This window comes from Rhinatrema bivittatum, chromosome 3 (assembly GCF_901001135.1).
Source record: "Rhinatrema bivittatum chromosome 3, aRhiBiv1.1, whole genome shotgun sequence".
Taxonomy (NCBI): domain Eukaryota; kingdom Metazoa; phylum Chordata; class Amphibia; order Gymnophiona; family Rhinatrematidae; genus Rhinatrema; species Rhinatrema bivittatum.
The window spans coordinates 463282468-463297925 of record NC_042617.1 but is presented as its reverse complement, the minus strand read 5'-3'; the positions used below and the strand labels follow the sequence as shown (position 1 = coordinate 463297925).

Genomic DNA, 15458 nt, shown 5'->3' with positions numbered 1-15458 from the left:
GGATAATCGATTCCTCAATCAAATGGGTCAAAAAATCTATCAGGGAGCCATGCTCTCTTCGAGGATTTCAGCATACCATCTCTATATGACACAACACCAGAGAAACCTCTGGAAGCAAATAGAATAGTTCATACCATCCCTACCTGAGCAGTACCAAGAAGCAGCGCAGAATATTATTACCAAAGGTTTAGATACCAGCAAGCACGAGGTGAGAGCCACTTATGATGCCTACGAAACGGCCTCAAGAATTGCTGCTTCAGGAGTTACTGCTCGGAGGTGGGCTTGGCTCAAAGCATCTGACTTACGGCCAGAGGTGCAAGACAAACTTGTTGACCTCCCTTGCCTGGGTGATAATCTTTTTGGCACTAAAGTGCAGGACGCAGTATCCCAACTACGCGAGCATACAGAGACTCTGAGGCAATTATCCTCTCTTCCGCATGATACACATGCTACTCGCAGACCTCCTAGACGGGACACCAGACGGCCATTTTATCGACAAAGGAGATATTATCCTCCATCATCCAGGCCACGGCCTCCGAGGTCTCAACAGTGACCACAACAGAGGCACCAAAGAACACCCAAACCTCAACCTCCTTCCCAAACGGGACCTGCAACTGGATTTTGAGGTCAAGTCCAGAGAGCAAAGCCCCTATTCCAATCCCTATACCACGCTACCCGTGGGAGGAAGACTGTCCAAATTTTACAGCACTTGGACATTCATAACATCAGACCAATGGGTCCTCTCAATTATACACAGAGGTTATCAACTCAATTTCACAACCATTCCTCCAGATTGTCCACCTCGTCATTCCCATCTCAGCAAAGCTCATTTGCTTCACTTACAAACGGAATTATCCACTCTTCTGAAAGTGAGGGCTATAGAACCGGTGCCCCGGTCTCAGCAGGGCGGAGGATTCTTCTCCCGTTACTTCCTCATTCCAAAGAAAACCGGAGGCCTACGACCCATCCTGGATCTCAGGAATCTCAACAAATTTCTAAAAAAAGAAAAGTTCAGGATGGTTCTCTAGGCATCATGCTTCCACTTCCAAAAAAAGGGGATTGGCTTTGCTCTCTGGATCTTCAAGACGATTACGCTCACATTCCAATATTTCCTCCTCATCGCAAATACCTACGCTTCATGGTAGGTCATCAACAACTACAATACAAAGTCCTCCCATTCGGACTTGCATCAGCTCCCAGAGTATTCACAAAGTGTCTAGCAGTACTTGCAGGTCACTTGCACAAGGAAAGTGTCCATGTATTTCCATATCTAGACGACTGGCTCATCAGAAGTCAATCTCAACAAGGAGCTCTAACTTCTCTCAATCAAACGATTGCTCTCCTTCACTCCACGGGATTTCTCATAAACTATGAAAAATCCCACCTAACACTGTCGCACCAACTTCAATTCATAGGTGCAGACTTGGACACTATCCTGTCAAGAGCCTTTCTGCCCAAGGATCGAGCAGAGACATTATCCCTGTTGGCAAGCTCACTTCGCTCAAAGAAACAGGCAACAGCTCATCAGTTTCTAAACTTACTAGGCTACATGGCCTCCAGAGTTCATGTCACTCTTATGGCAAGACTCGCCATGAGAGTAACCCAATGGACATTGCGATCTCAAAGGATTCAAGCCATTCAACCACTACATTATCCAATTCAAGTAACCCACCAGCTAAGTTCCTCTCTCATTTGGTGGGCAAACAGGTTCAATTTGCGCAAGGGCCTACCCTTCCAACAACCAGTCCCACAGATAACATTAACTACAGATGCATCCACCTTGGGTTGGGGAGCACACATAGACAATCTCCAAACTCAAGGGACTTGGACAAAACTCGAAGCAACATTCCAAATCAATTTTCTGGAACTTCGAGCTATACATTATGCGCTGCATGCGTTCAAAGACTGCCTTTCACACAAAACTGTTCTCATCCAAACGGACAACACAGTTGCCATGTGGTACATCAACAAACAGGGAGGTACGGGCTCGTATCTCCTTTGTCAAGAGGCTGCACAGATTTGGGCCTGGGCCCTGAATCACTCAATATTCCTCCGGGCCTCTTATCTGGCAGGTATTCACAACGTAGTGGCAGATCGACTCAGTCATCAGTTCCAACCACACGAGTGGTCCCTGAATCTCTCAGTAGCGACCAGGATATTTCAACGGTGGGGACAACCGATGATAGACCTCTTTGCATCACCTCTGAATCACAAAGTGGACAACTTCTGTTCTCTACACAGACAAAAGAACCAGCCAGCCAAGGACGCCTTTGCTCGCCCTTGGAACTCAGGCCTACTATACGCGTATCCTCCGATACCGCTAATAACCAAAACTCTAGTGAAGCTACAACAGGACAAGGGGACCATGATACTCATAGCCCCATATTGGCCTCGACAAGTCTGGTTTCCCACACTTCTAGACCTCTCAGTCAGGGATCCCATTCACCTGGGAATAACTCCCACTCTCATAACTCAGAATCAGGGTCGGTTGCACCATCCCAACCTTCAATCCCTCTCCCTGACAGCATGGATGTTGAAAGCTTGATTTTACAACCACTCAATCTTTCAAACAATGTGTCTCAAGTACTTCTAGCTTCACGTAAACCTTCCACACGAAAGAACTATTCTTCCAAATGGAAAAGATTTACTATGTGATGCAGACAAAAGAAGATAGTCCCTTTCACCTGCCCCACAACCTCTCTCTTAGACTACTTATACCTACTTTCAGACTCTGGTCTCCAGACATCATCTGTAAGAGTACATTTAAGTGCAATCTCAGCTTACCATAACAAGGTTGGAGATGCACCCATATCCACACAACCTCTCGTCAGCAGGTTTATGAGAGGTTTAACTCATCTTAAACCACCAATTCGACCACCAGTCACAGAATGGGATCTGAATTTGGTACTAACAAAGACTCATGCGTTCTCCTTTCGAACCCATAGATTCTTGTGATTTAAAATTCCTCACATGGAAGACTATCTTCCTCATAGCTATTACTTCAGCTAGAAGGGTTAGTGAGTTACAAGCACTTGTCATGTACGAACCCTACACAAAATTCCTGCATGATAGAGTGGTTCTCCGTACACATCCAAAATTCCTTCCTAAGGTAGTTACGGAATTCCACTTGAACCAATCCATAGTTTTACCCACATTTTTTCCAAGGCCTCATTCTCACCAAGGAGAAACAGCCTTACATACCTTGGACTGTAAACGTGCTCTATCCTTTTATTTAAACCGCACTGCAGTCCACAGGAAATCCAATCAACTCTTTGTTTCTTATGATCCAAACAAACCTGGTAAAGCAGTGGGTAAACATACTCTATCCAATTGGCTAGCAGATTGCATACAGTTTTGCTATGAAAAAGCAGGCCTTCCTCTACAAGGGCAAGTAAAGGCGCATTCAGTAAGAGCAATGTCAACCTTAGTAGCACACTATCATTCAGTGCCAATCCTTGACATATGTAAAGCAGCAACATGGAGTTCTCTTCACACCTTTGCAGCTCATTACTGTTTGGACAAACAAGGACGACAAGACTCAGCCTATGGACAATATGTCTTAAAGAACTTGTTTCCAGTTTAAACCCAACTCCTTCTACAACCAACCTGCTGTGATCTTCGGCTGATTCATTTCAACAGCAATACTCCACTGTTGTCTCAATACAAAATGACTCAGCCTCTAGCTTGCTAATCACCCATATGTGAGGACTAGCATCCTGCTTGTCCTGGGATAAAGCAAAATTGCTTTCCTTGTAATAGGTGTTATCCCAGGACAGCAGGATGTAGTCCTCACGAAACCCACCCACCACCCCGCGGAGTTGGGACACAGATTTTTCTTATTTTATTTTTGCTAAAGCTTATTGCTATATAAGAGACTGAAGTGAGACCCCTGTGGCAGGGAATATCATGGCATGCCGAGCATGCTCAGTAGCCTCAGGCAGCCAGTCAAAAGTTTCTAGAAACTTTGACAGAAGTTTTTCCCGCAATAGGGCTCTCATCAGTGACTTCACCCATATGTGAGGACTACATCCTGCTGTCCTGGGATAACACCTATTACAAGGTAAGCAGTTTTACTTTACGTGTGACTGACGATCTTTTTATGCTGTGGAGCAGTCCTAAATGAGGACAGCAGGCGTCCAAAGCTACTATAGCTCATTGGCTAAAGGAGGCTATTAATTCAGCCTATCTCCTTCATGGTAGATCCCTTCCTATGGATCTGCGTGCCCACTCTACATGTTCAGAAGCGGCATCTTGGGCAGAGTGTCAGATGGTATCCCCGCAGGAAATTTGCAGGGCAGCTACGTGGAAATCTCTGCATACTTTTGCGAGACATTACAGATTGGATGTCCAGGCTCCAGTTTCAGGAGGATTTGGAGAGGGAGTGCTTTGAGCGGGCCTCTCCGGATCCCATCCCAGGTAAGAAAGCTCTGGTACATCCCAGGAGTCTGGACTGATCCGGGTATGTACAGGGAAAGGAAAATGAGTTTCTTACCTGATAATTTTCATTCCTGTAGTACCACGGATCAGTCCAGAGTCCCGCCCATCAGAGGCATGGAAGAACGGGAGAGTCCGCTCGGTTCTTATCTATTTCATTATTTCAGATTCACAGAGATTTTTTATGTTTTGTCCTCAAGTGGTTTTTTCCAAGGTTCAGGTCCCAGGAGGGTTCAGTGGACCAGTTTGTTTCTTTTATTATATATAGTTATGATGGTTTTGAGAGTTCCATTCTGCTTTGACATTGAGTAATACTGCCGGATTGTAGGTGGCACCATTCTATTTATAGGCGGAGCGTTGTTATGGTAACTGCTCTGTCTCCATCTGCTAGAGGGGTTGTAAAACCCAGGAGTCTGGACTGATCCGTGGTACTACAGGAACAAAAATTATCAGGTAAGAAACTAATTTTCCTTTCTCACGCCCACATGATTTTTGATGTTGTGCAAATTATTTGCATGTATGATGTTTCTGATATAGTGTTTAAAGTACTTCTGGCTTCTAAAAATGAATCCATGAGAAGGTCTTACAATTTTAAGTGGAGGAGGTTTGATGTCTGGTGTAATGTCAAGGCACTAGATCCTTTATCCTGTCCAGAACAATAAATATTTAAATACTTTCTGCATATCTCAGAGTCTGAACTCAAAACAAACTCTTAGGTTGCACTTAAGTGCCATTTGCTAATTCCACCCTGTTCTAGAAAGAAGACCTATTTCTGTACAACCATTATTTGTAAGGTTTATATGGAACTTGATTCGGTTGAAGCCTACCATCAAGCTACCCACAATATCATGGGATCTCAACATGGTATTAACACAGCTGATGAAAATCCCTTATAAGCCTCTGGCATCTTATGTGATGAAGTACTTGATCTTCAAAGTGTTTCGTTATTTTGTGGTGGTGGTCATTTCAGCAAGCAGTCAGTGAGCTCTAGACTTCATTTCCTTATACTTTATACCAAACTTTATCACAATAGGGTACTGCTGCGTATGCATCTTAAGTTCCTATCTGAGATTGTGCTGGAAAACCCCTGGTAGTTGCATGTGAAGGTTCATGACATTAGAATTCCAGTGCGGATTTTGATTGAACTGGAAGAGAAAGAAGAAACTAATGGGCTGAAAAAGTTGGAAATAAAATAATACAGAGGTTTGAGTTTGCGAAAAGGAATACATTGCTCTGCTGGTAGGATTATTGTTTTTCACCTTTATTTATTTATGAATTTATAAACCTCTAATCTAAAGGTTTTTGTGGTATACAGGTTAAAACATACATATATCAAAATATAAAACAAAAATTTTAAAAATATGTTTATTGGAAGGCAACTCATATTTATGTGAGTGTTTCACTTTAGAGAAAGCAAAGTTATTTGCTTTTAAATAGGTGTTCTCTGAAGTTAATTGATCACCAGTCACACATACACTCCTCCTTCCATTCTGGAGCTGAGTTTATTAGCTTAATTATAGAACTGAGGCATGCTGAGTGCCGCAGGAACACTGGAACAGTTTCACATGCCCAGAGAAATTGTATTCAAGAAATTCCTGCAAATCATTCTAAAACATCTGTTGATGCCAAGCATTGATATTGTCACCAACATGAGCAACGGTATATAATTAATTTCCAGGTGTGTGCTGCCCAAAATTTAACTAAAAGATGCACAATCTTGGACTGATAACATCTCCAGTGGCTGGTTAGACTCCTTAGCAGGACGGCTCCGGTGCTTTCACTCTCTCTCACTGTCTCCTTTTTCTTATTACTTCCTGTTGTCTGTTATGAACTGAACTGCCGAGACCTGTCATCAATAATTTAAAATTCGAAATTAGGACTGTCCCATCTGAGCTGTGGATAGTTTTAGGCACACTGAATTGGCTAATGCTTTGCTATCAGGCTGTGACTGAGGAAAGTCTCACTGTTGGGTATCTTAAGTCATGTTCATAGTCTCTGATAAGCCAGTCATGCTAGGACAACCAGGATGGTAGTCCTCACATGTGTGGGTGACATCATCAGATGGAGGCCAGCACGAAAAACTTTTTCAAAGTTTCTAGAAGGTTTGACTGGCACACTGAGCATGCCACTACCCGTGCGTCCACGCGGGGTTCCCTTCAGTCTCTTTTTTTGCGCGGAGTTAGTTGCCTCGCGGTTTGGAGCTTTTCTCATCTAGTGGATTTTTTCATTAAAATTTCCCATTTTTCATCATCTGGTCCTCCTTTTCCGATTCTGTGTCCCTTCTATGGCGCGGTAGTTTTATTTTTACCTCTCTAGCGGTTTATTCTCAGTGTGTCGCTCCTCGGTGGCCGCCAGCCATCGACCACTCACTGCCTATTTTTCATGGTGGCGTCTAGTTTTCATCGGTGCCCCCAGTGCCCGCATCCATGTCGATCACTGATCCGCATGAGGCTTGTATCCTCTAACTGGGGGCATCACACAACATCCGATAGTGTCAGCTGTGTGGTCAGATGACTCCCAAGGGCTGTCGTGCACAGCTGGACAAGATCGAGAAACTCTTTGGTCCCATAAAGTCCACTCTATCCACACTGGCTTCAGAGACGTCGACCCCTGGAGGTCGAGGGGAACCAATGGATACTCTGTCCCTATCTTTTCCCCCGGCAGGTTCATCCAGGGAAAGAGGGGCTGGTTATAGGTCATCTCCGATGTCAACACTCTCAAAAACATTGGGATCTTCTGCTTCCTCGGCACCAGGGAAAGACCGGGGCGACATCGCGAAAAGTCCCACAAACACAGTCACCGGTCGCCATCGGTGCACAACCCCGATTCCGGTGCAGCACCAGAGCGACACCTGTAGTGAGAAGGCCCCATCCTCCAACAGACCCGGGAGTCCCAAACGTTTTCCACCGATATCGGGGCTCTGAGGAGGCTCCGGTGAAGCATTGGAGCATTTTCCTATATCATATATAGGATATAGGAGCATTTTCCTATATCATAACTATATTCCTAAAATAAGAGAAGTGAATGGATACAGAAACATCAAAAAATGAATAGTCCATCTCATTAACAAATGAACAATGAATGAATTAGACCTCCGTACTAGGCGTCATCAGAGTGAATGTGTTCAAAACATTACTACTGTTTCTGCCTTATATATAATCATCGATCTAAAAAGTAAAAAGATTTTTTGATAGCTTTTATCTTGCAAATAAAACATCTCTTGAAATAAATTCCAACAAACTTATCTTTCACATTGTGCAATGTACATCAGGGTAACACCAACCGGATCTAGATTAACAACAACGCCTTAGTGCTCCGTTTAATCCCAGATTTTCTGCCACTGGGGAGCTCCGGATGTAGATCTCTTTGCATCCCCCTGCAGTTGCAAGGTGAGCAACTTCATCCAATCTTAATAGGGAGCAGGACTTCCAGCATTGGATGCCTTTGCCCAACATTGGGGCACAGGTCTCCTGTATATGTATCCTCCTCTTCCACTGGTCATGAAGACTCTCTTGTAGCTCCAGCAGTACTGGGGGACCATGATTCTCGTGGCTTCTTATTGGCCCAGACAGGTCTGGACCCTCTTCCTTCGGGACCTGTCAGTCAGAGAGCCCATCCATCTGGGGACCTCTCCCGATCTGATCAGTCAGGATCAGGTCAGACTGCACCATCCAAACTTCTGAGCATCAGTCTTAACAGCCTGGATGTTGAGCACCTAGTCCTACAACCCCTGGACCTCTCTGACAACATGTCTCAGGTGCTGGTAGCTTCCAGGAAGCCTTCCACAAAAAGGTCTTACCAACTGAAGTGAAGAAGGTTTTCCGTCTGGTGCGAGGGATATGGTTTAGATCCATTCATCTGCCCCTCTCCGAAACTCTTGGATTATTTGTGGCACCTTTCCGAGGCTGGCCTTAAAACCACCTCTGTAAGGGTCCACCTGAGTGCCACCAGGGCTTATTATCAAGGTGTTGCTGGCACACCCATCTCCGTTCAGCCCTTAGTAGGTTGCTTTCTGTGGGGCCTGCTACAACTGAAGCCCCGCCTCTGGCTTCCTGTTGTGTCCTGGGACCGCAACATGGTCTTGGCGCGGTTCATATGGGATCCTTTCGAGCCTATGCGCTCCTGCGATCTGAAGTTCCTCACTTGGAAGGTCCTCTTCCTGGTGGCGGTCACTTTGGCTCACAGGGTTAGTGAGCTTCAGGCCTTGGTCACGTATCCGCCTTACACAAAATTGTTTCATGATAGAGTGGTACTCCGAAGCATCCTAAGTTCCTACCTAACGTGGTGACTGATTTTTCACCTCAGTCTGTCCATTGTGCTACCCCATTCTCACCAGGGCAAGCAGGCTTTACACACGTTGGATTGTAAGAGAGGGCCCTAGCCTTCTACATAGAAGGCAGAGCAAGCCACAGACAATCCACCCAGCTCTTCATATCTTTCGATAAGAATAGACTAGGCGTCGCAGTGGGCAAACAAACTCTGTCAATTGGCTAGCAGATTCTGTTTTTCTGCTATGCACAAGCGGGCCTTCAACTGGGAGCCTGAGCCAAAGCTCGCTCTGTGAGGGCTATGGCAGCGACGGTGGCCCACTTATGGGCAGTCCTCGTCGCCAAAATCTGCAGGACTGCAATGTGGAGTTCTCTGCACATGTTTGTGGCCCACTACTGCTTTGGACATGATTAGTTGACGAGATAGCTTTGGCCAATCTGTCCTTCGCAACCTCTTCCAGGCTTAATCCCAACTCTCCTTACCTAAGGACCATTGTTAGGATTCAGGATGCCTCCCTCTGTTACTAACAGCACCATAGTTTTTGTGCCCATTGGCACCCTGTTAGACGCTGTTGGTCCGGGAGCAACCTGTAGCTTGGTATTCACCCACATGTGAGGACTACCATCCTGCTTGCCCTAGGAGAAAACAGAGTTTCTTACCTGTAACAGGTGTTCTCCTAGGACAGCAGGATGTTAATCCTCAGGAAACCCGCCCGCCCGCCACTCGTGAATTCTATATTACGAGATTGAAGGGGGACTCCGTGTGGATGCACAGATAGTGGCATGCTGAGCATGCTCATTGTGCCAGTCAAAGCTTCTAGAAACTTTGACAAACGTTTTTCACGCTGGGTTCCTTCTGATGATGTCACCCACATATGTGAGGACTAACATCCTGCTGTCCTAGGAGAGCACCTGTTTCAGGTAAACAACTCTGCTTTTTGTGGATTGCAAGCTGGTTAAAAGAGGGGAAACAGAGAGTAGGATTTAATAGTCTGTTTTCACAATGGAAAAAGTTAAACAGTGGAGTGCTTCAGGGATCTGAACTTGGACCGGTGCTTTTTTAATATATTTATAAATGATCTGGAAAAGGGTACAATGAGTGAGGTGATCAAATTTGTGGATGACACAAAATTATGCAGAGTGGTTAAATCTCAAGCGGATTGTGATAAATTGCAGGACCTTGCAAGACTGGAAAATTGGGCTTCCAAATGGCAGATGAAATTTAATGTGGACAAGTGCAAAGTGATGCATATAGGGAAAAATCACCCTTGCTGTAATTACACAATGTTAGGTTCTATCTTAGGAGTTACCACCTAGGAAAGAGATCTAGGCATCATAATAGATAATACATTGGAATCTTTGGCTCAGTGTACTGTGGCAATCAAAAAAGCAAACAGAATGTTAGGAATTATTCAGAAGGGGATGGCAAATAGAAACATAGAAATGACGGCAGAAGAAGACCAAACGGCCCATCCAGTCTGCCCAGTAAGCTTTCACACTTATTTTTTTCATACTTATCTGTTACTCTTGTCCCTTATAAGTAACTTTTTGATTCTATTTCCCGTCCACCCCTGCCATCGATGTAGATAGCAGTGCTGGAGCTGCATCTAAGTGAAGTATCTAGCTAATTGGTTAGGGGTAGTAACTGCCGTAATAAGCAAGCTACTCCCACGCTTGTTTACCCAGCCTGTGCAATTCAGTCCTTGTTGGTAGTTGTCTGAATATAAATCATATTTTCTTCATTCCCCCTGCCATTGAAACAGAGAGCTATGCTGGATATGCTTTGAAAGTGGAGTTATCAGGCTTATTTGGTTTGGGGTAGTAACCGCCGTAACAAGCAAGCTACTGCCCCTGCTTTTTTGTGGATGCAAATCCTTTTTTCCACCTTTCCTCTTGCCATTGAAGCATAGAGCAATGTTGGAGTCGCATTAACAGTGTGTATGTTTATTGAATAAGGATATTAATCTCCAGGTAGTAGCCATCATTCCCGCAAGTCAACCCCATGCCTCTTCTCTTCATTTACATCCTCTAGACTTTATGGATCCACAGTGCTTTCCCATGCCCCTTTGAAATCCTTCACAGTTTTGGTCTTCGCCATTTCCTCCAGAAGGGTGTTCCAGGCATCCACCACCCTCTCCTTAAAGAAATACTTCCTGACATTGGTTCTGAGTCATACTACCTCTGTATCGCTTCATGGTGAGACTGCATCTTGAAAACTGTGTGCGATTCTGGTTGCCACATCTCAAAAAAACATATAATTGCACTAGAGAAAGTGCAGAGAAGAGCTGCCCTATGAGGAAAGGCTAAGGAAGTTAGGGCTGTTCGGCTTGGAGAAGAGACGACTGAGGGGGGGATATGATAGAGGTCTACAAAATCATGAAAGGTCTTGAACAAGTTAATGTAAATTGGTTATTTACTCTCTTAGATAATAGGACTAGGAGGTACTCCATGAAGTTAGCAAGTAGCTCATTTAAAACCAAAGAAAATTCTTTTTCACTCATTGCATGGTTAAGCTCTGGAATTCATTGCCAGAGGATGTGGTTAAAGCACTTGATATAACTAGGTTTAAAAAAGGTTTGGATAAGTTCCTAGAGGATACATCCATAAACTGCTATTATTTAATAAGCAATAATAGCTTGAGATTTATTTAATGTTTAGGTACTTGCCAGGTACTTGTGACTTGGATTGGCCATTGTTGGAAACAAGATACTGGGCTTGATGGACCCTTGGTCTGACCCAGTATGGCATATCTTATGTTCTTATGGTGACCTCTATGTTTATTTACCAGTCAAACGTGCAAGCTGCTATAATACTAAGTTTGTGAGTAAATATGAGAATGGATTAAACAAATAAAAACATGATGACTTTGCCTAAGGAAATGTCTATAAAGATTGATTGATTTCTTTTTTTTTTGTAGAGAATATCGGAGTAGATTCACCAGTGAACAAACCCTTATGTTCTGCATGAGGGTAATGGTGGGAGTTATTATTCTCTATGATCATGTTCATCCTGTCGGGGCCTTCTGTAAGACATCCAAGATTGATGTAAGAAAGAAATGGCTTTTAGAATAATTATTTATATTTTTTGTAATTTAAGTAGAAAAAGTAATACCCATAACTCAGTATATGTGTGTATATATATATATATATATATATATATGTGTGTGTGTGTGTGTGTGTGTGTATGTGTGCTTGTTTCTTAATTACTTTCGTTTGCACAACAGAGGGTTATTTCTCTTTGTCATTATGCGATATTGTGTGAAGATTGAAGAGGGAAAAAATGCATATTATCCATTTTAGAATAAGGCTGAAACGTAACAAAATGTGGAAAAAGTGAAGAGGTTTGATTGCTTTTTGAATGCATTGTACTTAGCCGGATAAGTAGCGGTTTTTGAGACTTATCTGGTTAAATGGCAGCAAAGCTCCCACTTACCCAGAGGAGTCAAATTTTTTCTGGATAAGTGGCGCAAATCTCCTATATGCGAGTATTTGTGTTCCTAATTTTAGTCATTTGTATGTAGGGATTTAACTTGCGTATTTTCCTTAGCACTTGTCTGCTTTTACGCATGTAAGTACCGTATTTTTCGCTCCATAAGACGCACTTTTTTTCCCCCAAAGGTGGGGGGAAAATGTATGTGCGTCTTATGGAGCAAATATAAAAAAAAAAACCAAACAAAAATCTAACAAACCCCCCCCCCCCCGACTCCCCCAAGACCTGCCGACTTAATTTCCTACAACCCCCCACCCTCCTGACCCCCCCCCCAAGACCTGACAAATTAATTTCCTGCAACCCCCCACCCTTCTGACCCCCCCAAGACCTGCCAAACGTCCCTGGTGGTCCAGCGGGGGTCCGGGAATGATCTCCTGGGTGTGGGCCGTCGGCTGCCAGTAAACAAAATGGCGCCGACGGCCCTATGCCCTCACTATGTCACTGAGACCGACCGCTGCTATTGGTCAGTCTCAGTGACATAGTGAGGGCATAGGGCCGTCGGCGCCATTTTGTTTACTGGCAGCCGACGGCCCTATGCCCACACTATGTCACTGAGACCGACCGCTGCTATTGGTCGGTCTCAGTGACATAGTGAGGGCATAGGGCCGTCGGCGCCATTTTGTTTACTGGCAGCCGACGGCCCTATGCCCACACTATGTCACTGAGACCGACCAATAGCAGCGGTCGGTCTCAGTGACATTGTGAGGGCATAGGGCCGTCGGCGCCATTTTGTTTACTGGCAGCCGACGGCTCACGCCCAGGGATCGTTCCCGGACCGCTCCTGGACCCCCGCTGGACCACCAGGGACGTTTGGCAGGTCTTGGGGGGGTCAGGAGGGTGGGGGGGTTGCAGGAAATTAATTCGGCAGGTCTTGGGGGGGTCAGGAGGGTGGGGGGTTGCAGGAAATTAATTCGGCAGGTCTTGGGGGGCCAGGGGGGTGGAGGTTGTTAATTTAAAGGGTTGGGTTGGGATGGGGGGGGGGTTTGGGGGTTCCCAGAGAAAGAAAAGTTTTCTGATCTGGGGAGTGGACCGAAATGGCCCTCCCCAGACCCGAAAACAAAATGGGGAGAAAAAAAAAAGCTATGCACTCCCCTAATTTGCTCCATAAGACGCCCAGACGCAGAGCCGGTTTAGCACAATTTTTTTTTTTTTTTTTAATTTTCCCCCTCTGAATCCTAGGTGCGTCTTATGGTCAGGTGCGTCTTATGGAGCGAAAAATACGGTAATCAAATTTTGTAACATGCATGCATGAAGAAAATTACCAGTTTTATCAATTAGTCTACCAGTTTGCCTGGTCTATCTCTAGGTCATCAAAACCTTTTTCCCTGTACGTACCCAGATCAGTCCAGACCATGGGTAAAGCCCCCGTTTCAGCAGGTGGAGACAGACCAGAGTTCTGAGGCTAGCCCATATAAAGACGGAACCTACCCAGGAACCCTCAGTATTTGTCTGTCTCCAGCAGGTAGAACAGCTCACCGTTTGGTTCCCTGTTAGCTTGCCCTCTGTGCTTTCTTCTTTCTTCTGGGGCAAGCTCACGCAAGTACCTTTTTAGTTTGCTTCTTTAAAAAAAAAAAAAAACAGAGAATTTTTCTCGAATTGACTGTGTTAGGGTAGACAGTTTTATCTCCCTCGTCTTGGGGTTCCTAGGGGGGTTTTGCCCCTTCATTCTTATCAGCCTAGGTTCCCTTCCCGGTGACCTGTGTGAGTGATACTGGTGGTGCCAATCCCTCTCCCCACTTTTCTCTGCTGCCATGCCTCGAGATGTCCATTCCTCGACTGTGCTTTTCAGGGAGGAAGAACATTCCCCTGACTCTGTGGTTAAAATAAAATATTTACTGGATTAATGTACACAGAGATTTACATAGTAAGTTTTTATTTATAAAGTTCTTATTTTTTTGCGTTTAAAAAAAAAAAGGGCAGCAGTTTTTTTTCTGTGAGGAGGGAGCGGGGTTCAATCTCCCGCCTAGCTGCTCTGGGGCTCTCAGCTCAGCTGTTTTTAATTAGTATTGCGGCTGCTTCTTCATGCCGCGGCCACTTTGTTGTATTGCCTGTGGAGAGTTGACCTCCCGACTCTCCCGCAAAGGGGTATGTTCTAGGTGTCTTTCGGGGGGTGAAGGCTCCTTTCTCGAACCGCCAACTACTAAGCCTCGGGGAAGGACTCCCCGACGTGCTGCCAAGCCGTTTCCGTCCCGGGAGCGGCGGCCATTTTAGGTTTTTCTAATGAAACTCTTCCTGCTTCTCCAGGGGCAAGGGACTCGATTTCTCCACTTTTTCCTCCCGATTTGAGCCCGGTTCGCTCTCAGGGTGGTGGCTCGGACCCCCACTCACCTCAACCTGCCACCCCCCCATAAAAAATTTGGCCCGGACCCATTTTTCATCAGATTTTGTTCTTTTGATGCATGAATCTTACCTGGCCAGTTTACAAAGGGAAGTGGACACCCCTCCTATTGTTCCCCTCCCCCCTCCGAACCCTCCTAATTTTCCTGTGCCTTCCCCTGATGTTGTTCTGGACCCTCAGGGCTCGGTTAGGGTTTGCATAGTCCCGGGAGCTCCCCCTCCCCCGGTGGACCCCCCCCCCAGCCTTCTTTGGACCTTTTTGATGTGGGGGATGATGATTCCACGGCCCAAGCCCCCCGTTAGAGGGCAACGATCCCCGTGTCCTGCGCTTATTTCAACGGGAGGAGCTGGAGCCTCTTATTCCCTTCGTTCTTCAGGAATTGGGAATTGATGCCCCTCCAGATGATTCTGTGGCGGCTGCGATGACGCCAAATGCGGACCCGGTCCTGGCGGGACTTAGGGAGTTACCGCGTACTTTCCCTTTTCATCATATACAAGGCTTGGTCCTCCTCAGGGAATGGGAGTCCCCAGAGGTGGGTCTTCGAGTTGGTAGGGCTATGGATAAGCTCTACCCGCTTCCTGAGGACTGCCTGGACATGTTAAAAATTCCAAAAGTAGATTCTTCTGTCACCGCTGGGACAAAACGACCACCATTCTGGTGGTGAGCGCTACAGCATTACGGGATGTGCAGGACCGTAAGCTTGAATTTTATTTGAAACGCATTTTTGAGGTTTTAGCGCTCGGAGTCCGGGTGACAATTTGCAGCAGTCTCATGCAGCGGGCAAGCCTTAGGTGGATGCAAGAGTTACTCAGCACCCAGGACCTCCCGTCTGCAGAGGCTGAGCAAGCTGAATGTTTGGAGGGCACTATAGCCTATGGTGCGGATGCCCTCTATGATTTTCTTCAGGTCCAAGCTAAGTCTATGGTTTC

General features: G+C 45.5%; 1 protein-coding gene across 10 annotated transcripts in view; it reads left to right on the top strand.

The window, feature by feature from the left end:
* FAM49A (family with sequence similarity 49 member A) overlaps positions 1–15458 on the top strand; it is a 260849-nt gene that overhangs the window by 210510 nt on the left and 34881 nt on the right. For all 10 annotated transcript variants that reach the window (XM_029595934.1, XM_029595939.1, XM_029595933.1 and 7 more), the window contains one exon: positions 11620–11746. In XM_029595934.1, coding sequence (XP_029451794.1) covers positions 11620–11746 — 127 coding nt within the window. The remainder of the gene's footprint in view (positions 1–11619; positions 11747–15458) is intronic.